The following is a 13,884-nucleotide window of genomic DNA, read 5'->3' on the forward strand; positions in this document are numbered from 1 at the left end:
TTTCAGATAATATTTTAAGCTTAAATTTATTTAGCTAATTAAGTACCGAAAGTGATTTGAAGGTTTCGTAAGCGTAAATTTATTTAGCTAATTAATTACCGAAAGTGATTTAAAAATTTCACTTTTTTGATAGAAAAGTACATGAGACTACTGAAAATTTTGAACCATGCTTTATTTATTTTTTTATAAAAAACTTCAAAACTTTGTTGGAACTTAGAAAATACTAAAAAAAGGAAAGTAAAATATTAAAAAATCCATATTTTTATATTTGATTTTGAAGAAAAGTATAAAAAATTTAAAAATATACTAAATTTATAAACAAAAATTAAATTTTACATATTATTACTATTTAATTTTTTTAAAAAAATTTTAATCATATTAAAACAAACATTTATTTTTAATAATATATAATAAAAACAAATAATACAAAAAAATCATTTTTTTTTTCTTTTCTCAAATAAAATCGTTCATTTGAATAGAACTAACCGAAAAATTTAATAGCTTTATAGTAAAATATAATATTAATTTGAAGCAATTTTTTTTTAATTGAGATAGTAAAATGATTGGGCTTTCAATACCTGCAATTTTTAAATAAAATAAAACATAATATTTAATTAAAATTTAAAATTTATTCTTTATCCCGTGAACTAATAGATTAAACTAATGCAAGTATTACAGCCTATATATATATATATATACATATATTTTTTTTTTTCCAAAAAAATTAAGTGAAAAAACAAATTAATATATTTAACTTCTGTCAAAACTTAGTCAAAGATAAATTGAACAAAAACCCACCTCAAGTTCTTCATTTACAGAACTTTCTGTTTATATATATAAATATATATATATATATATGTTCAGAGACTTCAGACCCATCTACACATACATGAAATTCAACAACAATAAAAAATTTTTAAAAAATAAAACAAAATAAAAATAAAAATAAAAACCCATCTACCAACCCTTCTTCATAACTTTAATTTGAAGGTAAAAATTAATATTTTTAGGTTAAAAAAAAAAACATATTTCATTTTTCCTGCAACTCAATACGACGCCTCAGATTAAATTCAACGGGCTCAACGATTGATCATCTCCATGTACTGATTCAGCGACTCCTGCCTCTGCAATCTCATCTCCTCGTTGAACTTGTTTATGAACGCTTCCACTCGCCGGTTCAGCTCCTCCTGACTCAGAGACGACTCTTTCCGGAGTCGAGTGGGCTCCGGCGCCGGCGGCGACATGTTGTTCGTCCGGTCCTTGAACGTCTCCGATTTCTTCGCCTTCTGAGGGGATGCGTACTCCGCAGGCACCTCGGGGCTCGGACGGCCGTGATGTTCCCACGTGTCCGACTTCTTCAGGTGCCGCGTCAGCGGCATCGGACGCCCCTCCGTTATCGCCTTCCACGTGTTTTCTAACGTCTCGTGCCGTTTCGGCTTCGCCACCCTCAGAGCTTTTCCACCTGAAAATTAAATTCAAATTGAAAATTTTAAAAGACTGTTTTGTCCTTCTCTCTATCAGATTTTACCGGTGGTGACAACAAAAAGCAGGACGGAGTGAAAGGGCATTTTAGACAATTCGTACGATTTACTGCGTCAAGGAGACGCCACTACTTTCAGTCACTCGAAAGATACTGGAAAAACTTTAGTGACAGAAACAGGGAAAGGCAAACGGCGTCGTATCTGTGACTGTCATGTCCAACGACGCCGTCCATCTTCTCATTGTTCGAGCTTAAAATATTGTGATACCGGATCCGATGGAATATGCCAAGCAGGGTTCAGATGCACTGCCGGCGATTCCTTGTGGTCGCCGGCGATAAACAATTTGAAATTTGACCATGAAAAATTTGAACCAAACCGATTTACTGTTGTATTAATTTGGAGCAAGTAAGAAACTAATTTTTTACCTTCTGGACTGGCTTTAACTGATTTCCGGTGATTGAATCGAGCAGAAACCGGAGGTTTCTCCGCCGGCGAAAGATACCCCGTCGGAATCTCCGTCGAATCACTCCTCGACGGCGGAGTCCACGTCGACCTCGAGATCACAGACACATCTTCATCTTCTGCCTCCGAACTATTTATCACAGTCTTCACCTCGAGAACCCTAGCTTCGCGCTGCTCGCACCCCATCATCGGCCATTCGACGACATCATAGGTCGGCTGAATCTCCATCGGCAGATCAGCCGAGAAGTTCGCCGGTACCGGGGCCAGCGCCACCGGCACCGGCACCGCCTCCAGCTGCTCGTGGGCGCTCTGTTGGCGCCTTGAAGAAGCGGCGATAGCGATGATGATGCCGTTGATGATAACGTACAGAAACGGGGGCTTGAGCCACGACGCAAGAAATTTCCACATCACAGGAACTTCATTCACTACGAACTCTACCATCGCCGGAACGGAGAGCTTCAGAGCCACGGCCATGGACAGGACGCCGACAGAGACGAAAAAAACCTTCAGAGAGAGAATCCAGGTGGCCGAGTTTCGAGGCAGGAGAACCATTTTTTCAGGTGACTGAAATTACCTCCGGCGAGAAGCTGGTTTTGAGTCAGGATGGTAGTAATTAGCAAAGAGAGAATGGAGAGTGATTGTGAGTGAGATCAGCGACCGTGCTGCGGTTGGGAATTTATAGAGCGGGGACAGTGACGGGGGTGATGGACGCGGCTCTTTGATGAAATCTAGGCCGTTGGATCTAGTTCGTGGATGGTGGAGGGAAAATGGAAAAGAGTAAAATTAAAAAAATAGTCGAGTTTTCTCAATATAACAAATAATATAACACTAATTTTTATTTTTCAATTTTTCAAAAAATTATAAAAATTAGTTATTTTCTTATTTTTTGTAATATTTTTATAAAGTAAATAAATAGTAATAAATAGTTTTGATACTAATTATTTGTGAAAACAATTATATTTATATTTTTAATTTTTAAATAATTAAAAAAATGTCACTTCATTTTTCATCTTTAAAATTTTGATAAAAAATTGAAAAAGACCTTTTTATTATTTTTCTAAATTTTTAATTTTTGAATGATAGCTCAGATATTGGACTTTAATTTGTGTGGATTCTTTTTAAAATTTCTTATAAATTCGCATAAATTCAAATTTGAGTCCCAATATTTGTAATTCTGAATATTATCTTAAAAATTTAAAAATTTAAAAATAAATTATTATTTTTGTAATTATTTAAAAATTTAAAACTTAGAACTAAAATAATAAGTTTTTTTACAAATTTGAAAGAACTCTTTGTTTTCTACCTTCTTTAATACAAATTTTAAAAAATTTAAAATTTTATAATTCTTTGAAAAAGTAAAAATTGAAAAACAAGAAATGTTTTCCATAACTAATCAGGCTCTTAATTCTTTTTTTTAAAAAAAAAACTTCTAAAGATAATATTTTAAAATCATAAATTTTAAATTTTAAATTTAAATTTGTATGAATTTAAAAGAAAATTAATTTATTTTTTTAATTATATTTTGTTTAAATTTAAGATCCAAATTTCACACTCCAACATAGAATATGTTAAAACTTGATAGACATTGTTACCACACAACCTAGTAGTTTATGTAACGATCTGGAAAATTTTAACTATTTAAAATAATAAGAAGGATAAAAAGGGGGAAATAGAAGAAAGGGGGAAATTTTTTTAAAAAGGTAATAGCAGGCGCTCGTCGACGAGAAAACTACAGAGCCTCGTCGTTAAGTATGTTTTTCTCATCGACAAGGGTTTACAGAGAGAGGGTTTTGAATACCTGAATTTCATCGACGAGATCTCAGTCTCGTTGACGAGGCCACGTGGCAACTTGCTTATAAATAGGGACAAATCAGATTTTCAGCGAGAATTTTATTTCTCCTTCACTTTTTCTTTCTAAGCCACGGCTCCTTTGCCTTTTCTCTTTGATTCCGGGCCGGATGTAGCTCGGTTCGATGATCGGAAGCTACCACAAGACTCCTGAGAAGATTCTCTACAATATAAGTAGAGCAGATTTGATTGGAGAAGTTTGGAAAACATTCCAAAACCAGGGTAAGTGAAATAATTTAAGGTTTTATTATTATTTTGAGGTATTTAGAGCCTAAGAAGTATTATATGGGTATTTTTTTTTTCCTGAGATTTGAGGAATTTGGAAAATTTGGAATACATTGTCTCGTTTTGTTGATTTTAGGCAGGAATTCTTAGGAGTAGGTAAGGGGAAATATTTTATAATTACTTTTTAATAATTTTAAAAGACTAATTTCGGGTATAATTTCAACATATCTAGGTATAATTTTTCTGAAACATGCTGGTATTAAAAATATTGATTATATATATATATATATATATATATATATATGTATGTATGTATGTATGTATATATTATATTGGGAAAAATCGTATGGTTGAAACCATTTTTGTTAATTAAATGATTGTGAGCATTGTGGAATGATGAATCATTGAGATTACGAATAATGTTTGGCAGTGATTTCTGCCTGGGTGATTATACTAGTTAATTGCAGATACTGATGTTGTGTATACTGTGGTAGAACTGTGAATGTGTTGAATGATTGGTTGCTTTTGACTTGTGTTGTGGTTCATGTAAATTGCGATATAGTGTTGGAAGTGGTATGTGGAGGTCATATATCTTACCTGGTATAACCGTCATATAACGTTGGCAGTGGTATGAGGAGGTCGTTATATGAACGTTTGTATTGGGAGGTAAACATTGACAATGGTACGAGGAGGTTGTTTACCTATTTACCATGAACGAAGTGTTTGTTTTGTAACCTGTGAGGTTTGATTTGTCCTGTGTGGACCATTTCTGTGTGGACATATATGTTGTGTGATTGATAAGTCCTGTGGCGACCAGTTCTATGTGGACATATATGCTGTGTGATTGATTAGTCTTGTGTGGACCAGTCCTGTGTGGACATATATGCTGTGTGATTAATTTGTCCTGTGTGGATTGTGTAATCTATGTGATTGGTTTGTCCTGCGTAGACCATCCCATGTGGACCTATATGATGTCTAATTGACAGTCCTTTGTGGACTAGTCATGCGTGGACATGTATGATGTGTGTGATACAAGTCTTGTGTGGATGATTACATATTGTGTGAATGTAGACCCTGTGTGAATATGATTGAAGACTGTATGTTTATCTTGTATCGATTGTTTGTGATTTGCATATATGTGTGGAGTTTTGTGAAGCGAATATGGTTGGTTGCATGTGACTTCAATTGATTAAGTATTTAGGGTAAAGTAGATTACTCCACCCGAGGGCTTACTGAGAAAGGCGAGTACTCTGGTAATTATTTGTGGAAACCAGAGTAGAGAGAAGCCACTTGTATGGGCAGGTGATCTTCCCTATTCTCGGAGACTTTACCTGAATACATAACCTGTGACGACCTGCTCAATTTCCACATTTTTTTTTTATAAACTCAATATCACAAATCCCAGTTCAGCAGATCATAATCCACGTGGACCCATGGTACCAGGGATAAATCAGAACACGACACGGAAGCCTAAGCAGCAAGAAACACATAATCATAATATTGTAAAAATATAAAACATCCATCACATTACTGCAAATACCAGAGTCATTATACCACTGTATTTCAGTATATACATCTCAAAAGAACAAAATCTAGGGACACATCCCACAAAATCCTAACTGTCCCTAGTAAAACTTACCCTTCAAAAAGGGCAGACAACAACTTTAGCTTGACGGGTCTTTTCCCGCTCTCCTATCTGGGGCTCCTGAAAAGCTTATAAAATTTAGGGATGAGACGCCTCTCAGTAAGGGAAATAAAGTAATACCAGTTTGTGGCAGCATGAGTATTTCGTGTTCTACGTATACCATACATAATATATTTAGTAACTGTTTTGTCAAATTTGAGAAAACATATATATATATATATATATATATATATATATCAAATCATGGTAGAACATACTGCATTTTCATAAACAAATCTCATCTCAAATAATAGTAATAACCTAAAACATTCCTGGTAGGTTAGCTGGCTGTTGTCATGTATTACCCCCACATGACTGGATTGTGTGGCCCGAAGGCAGGACCTAATAATGGTTGACCGACCACTGCCAAGTCAAACGTACAGTCTGTAAGTTTGATGGGTCTGCCTGACCTGGTCCGTACACTAGGGGCGATCACACACACTTCTTAAAAACCACATCAACTATCCAATCTCACACCACTCCGTACAGTGGCGTTAACACAAATATCATGATCACGAAGACCATGGACACATAGCAACGGTACCGTGCAAGTGCTAGCCTAGACCAAGCCAACCAGGTTCTGATATCATATAGTATATACTGAAACTGTGATACATAGATATCTCATATCATAAATTTTCACATCAATCATATCATTTTGCATATATATATGTGTGTCAGAAAAATCATCGGCCCGTACGCAGTATTTCACATCATAGCACAGCCCATACGCTGAAAAATCACACCCTTAGCACGGCCCGTACGCCGGCAAATCATATCATTGCACAGCCCATACGCTGGCAAATCACACACATAGTACGGCCCGTACGCCAGCAAAATACATAAAAATCTCAGCCCGTATGCCGGTTTTTCATTATGAAAATCCGTATTATTCACACACTCCTTGAAAACAGTATTTCATAATAATTTATACTCATGCCACACTAACATATTTTCACAAATTCAACATATCATCATTTTCAACAGTATTTCCCAAATATATATAAATCATATATTAATATATTATTTTCTAACATGGAATGCTATATATACATATACATTTCCTTAAAAAGAACTAGCTTAGTTTATTCCTTACCTGATTCCTGAAAAACCCCTAAGAAAATCTACCCTGCTCCCGCAGGATTCTCAACTCAACACCCTGAAAACAATATTTTCTAGAACTAAAGTTCAGTATTTCTAAGCATATAACACTTTTCTCATCTATCAAAAGTCCAAATATTGAGTAGAAAGCCTTACCTTGGATTTGGGATGGTTTCCACCTTACTTTCACCAACGATCCGCTCTGTCAGATTTGGAGAGAACTTCCCCAAGAGCGTCGTGGTGACTTCAGATTATCGATTCAGCGAAGATTTGGCCCGAAATTGACCCGAAATTGACGAAAGAGAGAGAAAGGACCGAAGGGGAGAGAGATTTCTTACTTATGAAGTAAATTTTTGGATTTTTCTATTTATAGGACAGGGGATTTCGTCGATGAACCACGTCATTCGTCGACGAATCCTTCAATAATTTCGTTGACGAATTTTAGTCCTTGTCGATGAAATTCAGTCGGCTCTGAACGCCTCTCGGTATTTCTTCGTTGACGAATCCCCTGCGTTCGTCGACGAGGCCCTGATAACTTTCCCTTGGTTTATCCTTCCAAAGTTGACGAACGTGAAGTGTTCGTCGACGAAGTCGATTGCCTCATTCTGTTTCGGTTTCCATTCCCTTTTCTTTTATTGTTTAAATACCATTTTAAATTCGGGCCGTTACATAACCCGAGGGTTTAGTGAGAAATGTGAGTACCCTAGTGTTAGTACTAGAGTAGAGGGAATCTAATTGTATGGGCGGATAGACTTCCCTATTCTCAGGAATTATTAATAAAATACTTATGTATGTGGGCATGAGACTGGATGACAAGACGTTGACCATGAGATGAATATGAGTGTGATATTTTGGCTGCTAGTAGATCATGAACGCGATTGTATGAATATTTTTAATTATATATTAAACACTTCAACCACACACTATTATAAACTATTTCTTCTTTATTGAGAGGTGTCTCACCCCGTCAATGATTTAATCTTTTCAAGTTATCTAGGTGATTGAGCTTAGATAGCTCCAGGGCGAGATAGTTTTGTGAGTGGTACTAAAACGATTATGTTTTTAGTTCTTATGTTTAATATATTCTATTCAGGTTTGAAATATGATGAAAGATGTTGTAATTATTATGGATTTGCGTGAGTAAATATAGAACTCTGGTATATTTTATTGAGGTTATTTTATTATTACCGCTGCGTGAATGGTATCAGAGACGAGTGTTGGTCTCATAACACTTCGGGACCCACATGGCGGGTCTGGAGCGTTACAGATTAAACTTTTAGGTAAAGTGGTAATTTAATATGGTATCAGATGTGGTTACTAGGAGACCTTGTGTTATATCTGGCTGCACGTGTGGGGGAAGCGTTGAAGTTTGATATACATTGTTAGCCCAAAACCTAACAACTTAAACTTTTAGTTAAAGTGGTAATCTAAAAGAATAAATGATTTTTCCCTTGTCTTTTGAATAAAGGAGGATTTTTTTTTTTGTTAATAAAATTATATGCTTGAGGGTTCTTTGGTAACTATGAAAAGTTTAAGAGTTGCAATGTCATATTTAAAAAAATTACCTTATATTTGGTTTATGAAATGCTTATTTTTGGGAATATAGTATTATAACAGATTAGCTACAATTGGTTATGCAAAATTATGCTGATACTATAAAGTAAATAAAAATGAGAATTTTAGTAAGCAAGATCAAGATATATGAGGGTCCTATAAATAGAGAAATTATAAGGTTTAATAATATCTTTATATTAGTAAGCAAGATTAAGATATATGAGGGTCCTATAAATAGAGAAATTATAAGGTTAAGTGACGACACAACATCATGTTTTCTGATTAGATCTTAAAACTTTAATTTTAGGAATTTTGATATTTTGGGATGAGATATATATGGACAATAAAATATAAGGTAAAAATTAGCAAATAAATTTGTGCCCGTCTCTTGAAATATATCTATGTTAGGTGACATTTGAACAATATCATTATATTAGTATATAAGAGATGCAATCACGAGGGTCCCATAAATCGTATTTGGTGGTTAGATTTGAGATTTAAATTTAGAAGTTTTGAGATTTAATTTGATGCAAGATAAAAGGATTAAATAAAATATGAGATAGATTAATTAGAGGATTCTAAATAGAATAAAATAAAAAAGAAACATTGGAATAGGAGGTGGTTGATAATACTCGATTTAACTTTTGCTTTAACTTTTTTATTTTTTTTATTTTTATTTTTTTATGGCATTGGAATATTAGATTAACTAGGGTTATATAAATATTGTATAAAAATTAAAAATCATTAAAAATATTAAATGTTTTGTAAAAATTTTAAAAATTATATCGTGTTTTGTCTTATATTATCTTAATCTTATAGATGTGGAAGTAACGTATCATATGAAAATCAAGACACAATAATAAAAGCTTTAACTTTAGAAAACTTTAAGTGGATAAACTTAGTGGATTTGCTTTGATATTTGTTGCTAAATTAAAATTTTTAAGTACACTCATATTTCTCGTTGAACTACTAAGAAATAAAATATCCAAAAAGTAAAAGTTGCCGAAATGAGAATGCTTAAATAGATGAGTAGTATATCACTGAAAGATAAATTGAAGAATAAACATATTCGTGGTAAGTTAGATGTAACTCCTATAGAAAATAAGATAAGTGAGGGATGATTTAGACGATATGGAGGGTGCAATCATACGCACTGATGCACCAGATCCCATTAAAACTCCGCAGTTAAGCGTGGTTGGGCGAGAGTAGTACTAGGATGAGTAACCTCCTAGGAAATCCTTGTGTTGCACCTCTCTTTTGAAAAAAAAAAAAAAAAACACTTAGATGATATGGACACTTACAACGTATACCACATAGTGTGCAAGTGAGGAAGAGTGAGGTAGTTATTGTGTGTTAAATTTTGAATGAAGGCATTTATCTCTTTTAATTCTCATATATTACAAGGATTACAAGGGTATATATATACATGAGAGAATTGAAAAAATGGAAAGTGTATATTTTTCTAAGATGGAAAGTATATATTTCTCTAATACTCCCCCTAAAGTTGGAGCATGAAGATCCGTAATGCCCAACTTGCGTGATAAGTTTTGGAAATGTTCACGATCCAAAGCTTTGGTGAAGATGTCAACAAGCTGACTGTGGGTAGGAATATGCTTAGTGAAGAAGAGGCCAACCCGTAACTTTTCACGAACAATATGACAATCGATTTCTATAAGTTTTGTACGTTCATGGAAAAACTGGATTTTGGGTAATGTGAAGAGCCGCTTGGTTGTCACAATATAAGAGTATAGGCTGAGAATGCGGTACTCCAAGATCATTTAAAAGAGTTTTGAGCCATGTAAGTTAACAAGTAGTGGAAGCAAGTGCCCGGTACTCAGCTTCGGCGGAGGAGCGAGACACTGTAGTTTGTTTCTTAGTGCACCAGGAAATCGGACTAGTGCCCAATTAAATGAAAAAACTAGTGGTGGAGCGGCGAGTGAGGGGACAACTAGCCCAATCCGAATCAGAATAGGCTGAGACTTGAAGAGTGTTGGCAATAGGAAAAAATAAGCCCTGTCCTAGAGAATCCTTAATATATCAAAGAACATGTACAACAGCATCATAATGTGGCAGTCTAGGCTGGTGCATAAATTGATTGAGAATGTTGACCAGAAATACAATGTCGAGACGAGTGATGGTGAGATATATCAAACGTCCAACGAGTCGCCGAAACGAGTTTGGATCGGAGAGAAGATCACCATCAGTATTATTGAGTTTGAGATTTTGTTCCATGGGAAAGTGGGCAGGATGGGCATCAAGATGACCGCTATTAGTGAGGATGTCAAGAACATATTTTTGTTGGTTAAGAAACATGCCAGTGGAAGAGCAAGCAACTTTGAGAAAATATTTCAATTTTCCAAGATCCTTTAGTTTGAATTTTTGAGCAAGCATGACTTTGAAAGTACTAATATTGGAGAGATCATTACCTACCATGAGAATGTCATCAACATAAACAAGTATGAGAGTAAAAGATTGATCCCGAGAACAAGATAAAAGAGAATGATCGGCCTGAGATTGGGTGAAACCCATAGCAAGTAAAACATAAGATAATTTAGAGAACCAATTACGAGAAGCTTGCCTAAGACCATAAAGGGATTTCTGAAGACGACAAACACGAGTCTCCCCCTGTTTGCAATAACCCGATGAAGGGAGCATATAAACCTTCTCATCGAGGTCACCATGGAGAAAAGTGTTGTTGACATCCAATAGAAGGAGATGCCAATTTTGAGTTGTAGCCACTGCAAGAACGCACTTAACAGTAACGAGTTTAGCAACATGAGCAAAAGTGTCATTGTAATGATCCGAAGTATAATGGTATTTAAATAATATTTAAGAGAGAAAAAAATGAAAATAGGGAAAAAGGGGCACAACAGGCTTCGTCGAGCGTTCGTCGATGACGTTGCATTATGAGCTTGTCGACGAAGGTGAATTTCGTCGACGAGAAGCTAACGAGAGGATTTTTGGGCGACTTTGAATTTCGTCGACAAAGGGGAGAGTTCGTCGATGAATTTCCTACTGACCTCGTCGACGAGGTAATGTAGCTCGTCGACGAAGCCCCTAGTATAAATAGTGTGAAACTCGGTTTTAATGCAGACAAAAATCAGAAATCACTCCCTCTCTCTCTCCCTACGGTTTCTCTCTCTTCGATTTTGGCTTTGTCGTTCACCAGATAGATGATCTGAGGCTGCCACGACGCTTCTAGGGAAGTTCTCTCCAAATTTTTCGGAGCGAATCGTTGGTGGAAGCGAGTTGAAATTCATCCCTGAGTTGAGGTAAGACTTTTTATGCCAAATTTGATCTTTTTGCAGTTGTAGGAAATGATACTCATGTGAAAATACTGAATTTTAGTTCTGAGAGTTATTATTTTCAGGGAGTTGAACGAGAAAACTCTGTGAGTGGAGGACCGAAAATTTTAGGGAGGTTTTTTTTTCCAGTGTCAGGTAAGGGAATAAACTAATGCAATTATTTTTCTATGCAAATTAGTATTATTTATCAGCAAATTAATTTTTCAGAAAAACATGTATTATATTTGAATATTATTGAGAAAATACATATTTTGGAAAATACTGCTGTTATACAGGAAATGTAATTTTAGAATGAAATGTACGAATTTACTCAGCTATGTGTGGCATGAATATTATTTTTCATGAAAAATATTATGATATGACAATTTTACGAATAAGTACGTTTTTAGGAATTATGAAATAATACAGTACATTATGATTTTGAAATACATGATAAATGATTTATTTATTCAGAATGATATGTATGAGATATTCGACGTAAGAACATGATTGATAGCTGGCACGAGGCCGTATTTGATATATGATTTCGGCGCGAGGCCGTATTTATGAAATGTTCGGCGCGAGGCTGTAATTATGAAATGTTTGGCGCAATACGGTATTTATGAAGTTATAGAAATGCTATTAATCTATTTATTTTAAATGTTATATTATCATGTACTATATGTTATCAGAACCCGTTTCTTAGTTTAGTTCAGTCTAAGGAGCACGACACCGTAATTATATAGATAAGATATCTATGTTCAGATTGGTGCTAACCACCCCACGAGGGGGTGGGAGATGGATAGTCGATATGACTTTCAGTGTAGAGTTAAAAACGTCCACCTGAAAATTCGGACCAGGGTGTGGCGGACCCATCGTACTTACAGACATTTTTGACACTACAGTGGTCGGCCAACCATTGTCGGGTCCTGCCTTCGAGCTACACATCCCGTCATGGGGGATAATACATGACATCAGCTAATTATTCATCCTGGGTGTGTTTTCAGTATTATTAACTATACCAGATAGTTATGATTAGTATGATTTATTAAAAGTATGAAGGTATACGTTTATGCAGTTATTAAATGATTAATGCTTCCTGGTATAGAAAATGTACTATATATCTATATTATCTTTAAATATTCATGTTGCTACACAGCTGTATTTAGTTTATTTTCCCTTATTGAGAAGTGTCTCACCCCCGAACATTAAATAATTTTCAAGGAACCCAAAAAAACCGGCAGATCGAGGCTGCCGTTGAGATAGAGTGGTACTACCCCATTAGGAGGGTAAGTTTTGATCTAGGGGCGGGAAATTCATATTGTAGGTCCCTAGATATGAGTATATTTTTGGTATTTTTGGAGATTGTATATAAATACAGTGTTTTGGGATTATAGTTAACTATGGTATTATGTATTTTGTGGTAATGAGGTTGATGATTTACATTTATTGCTGCCTAAGTTCCGCTGTGTATGACAGGTGTCCCCCCTACCCACTGGTTTGGGTTGACTATTTTATTTATTATGTTTTATTATATGTTAAAATAATCAGGACGTTATAGTCATGGTAATCCAAACCTTCTACCTGAGTGTAGCCCTTGGCTACCAAGCGAGCTTTGTGTTGCTCTATGGATCCATCGGCTCGAAGTTTTGTTTTAAACACCTATTTACAACCAATTGGTTTTTTTCCAGGTGGAAGGTGTTGAAGAACCCATGTATTATTAGTTTCTAAGGCTTGGATTTCAGAAGCCATGACATCACACCAATGTGGGTGCAACACAACCTGAGAATATGAGGTGGATTCAGGATGTTAGGAGATGACAGAAAGAAAAGCCAAATATTGATTAGAGAAGCAATGATAAGATAAAAAAAGGAGAGACAATGAACTGTACCCGAGGAACATCTTGAAACTTATGAAGCCGTGGAGGACTTTGATAAAGTAGGGCAGATATAATCAGCCAAGTAAGATGGATGTGTGACAGCTCGTTTGGGCCATGAAGAGGTAGGTGGAGGGGGTGGTGGGGAAGGGGGTGAGGGTGGGGGTGTGGGGGAGGAGACCAAGGGAGAAGAAGGGAGAGATGAGGGGCTAGGGTTAGGTGTGGTTGGTAGAGAAAGTAAAGTGTAGGAAGGATGTATATCAGGATTAGGAAGAGGAAGGACTGGAGAAGATGTAGGAGTTGGAGAGATGAGATGATAGGGAAAAACATTTTCTTCAAAAGTGACATAACGGGAGATGAATTTTTTTT

At 35.5% G+C, this 13,884-nt stretch overlaps 1 protein-coding gene and 1 pseudogene across 1 annotated transcript; one reads left to right on the top strand and one right to left on the bottom strand.

Annotated features, from left to right (window-relative positions):
• Positions 1-782: 782 nt before the first annotated feature.
• LOC131153197 (uncharacterized) lies at positions 783-2,598 on the bottom strand. Its single transcript, XM_058105341.1, has 2 exons — positions 1,907-2,598; positions 783-1,462 (listed from the first exon to the last, which is right to left on the bottom strand). The coding sequence occupies exons 1-2, from the start codon at positions 2,493-2,495 to the stop codon at positions 1,080-1,082; spliced, it is 972 nt and encodes a 323-aa protein (XP_057961324.1). The 5' UTR covers positions 2,496-2,598; the 3' UTR covers positions 783-1,079.
• A 6,893-nt stretch (positions 2,599-9,491) lies between these two features.
• LOC131154751 (5S ribosomal RNA) lies at positions 9,492-9,608 on the top strand (annotated as a pseudogene).
• Positions 9,609-13,884: the final 4,276 nt, after the last annotated feature.

The sequence above is a fragment of the Malania oleifera genome, chromosome 4, assembly GCF_029873635.1.
Source record: "Malania oleifera isolate guangnan ecotype guangnan chromosome 4, ASM2987363v1, whole genome shotgun sequence".
Classification (NCBI taxonomy): Eukaryota; Viridiplantae; Streptophyta; class Magnoliopsida; order Santalales; family Ximeniaceae; genus Malania; species Malania oleifera.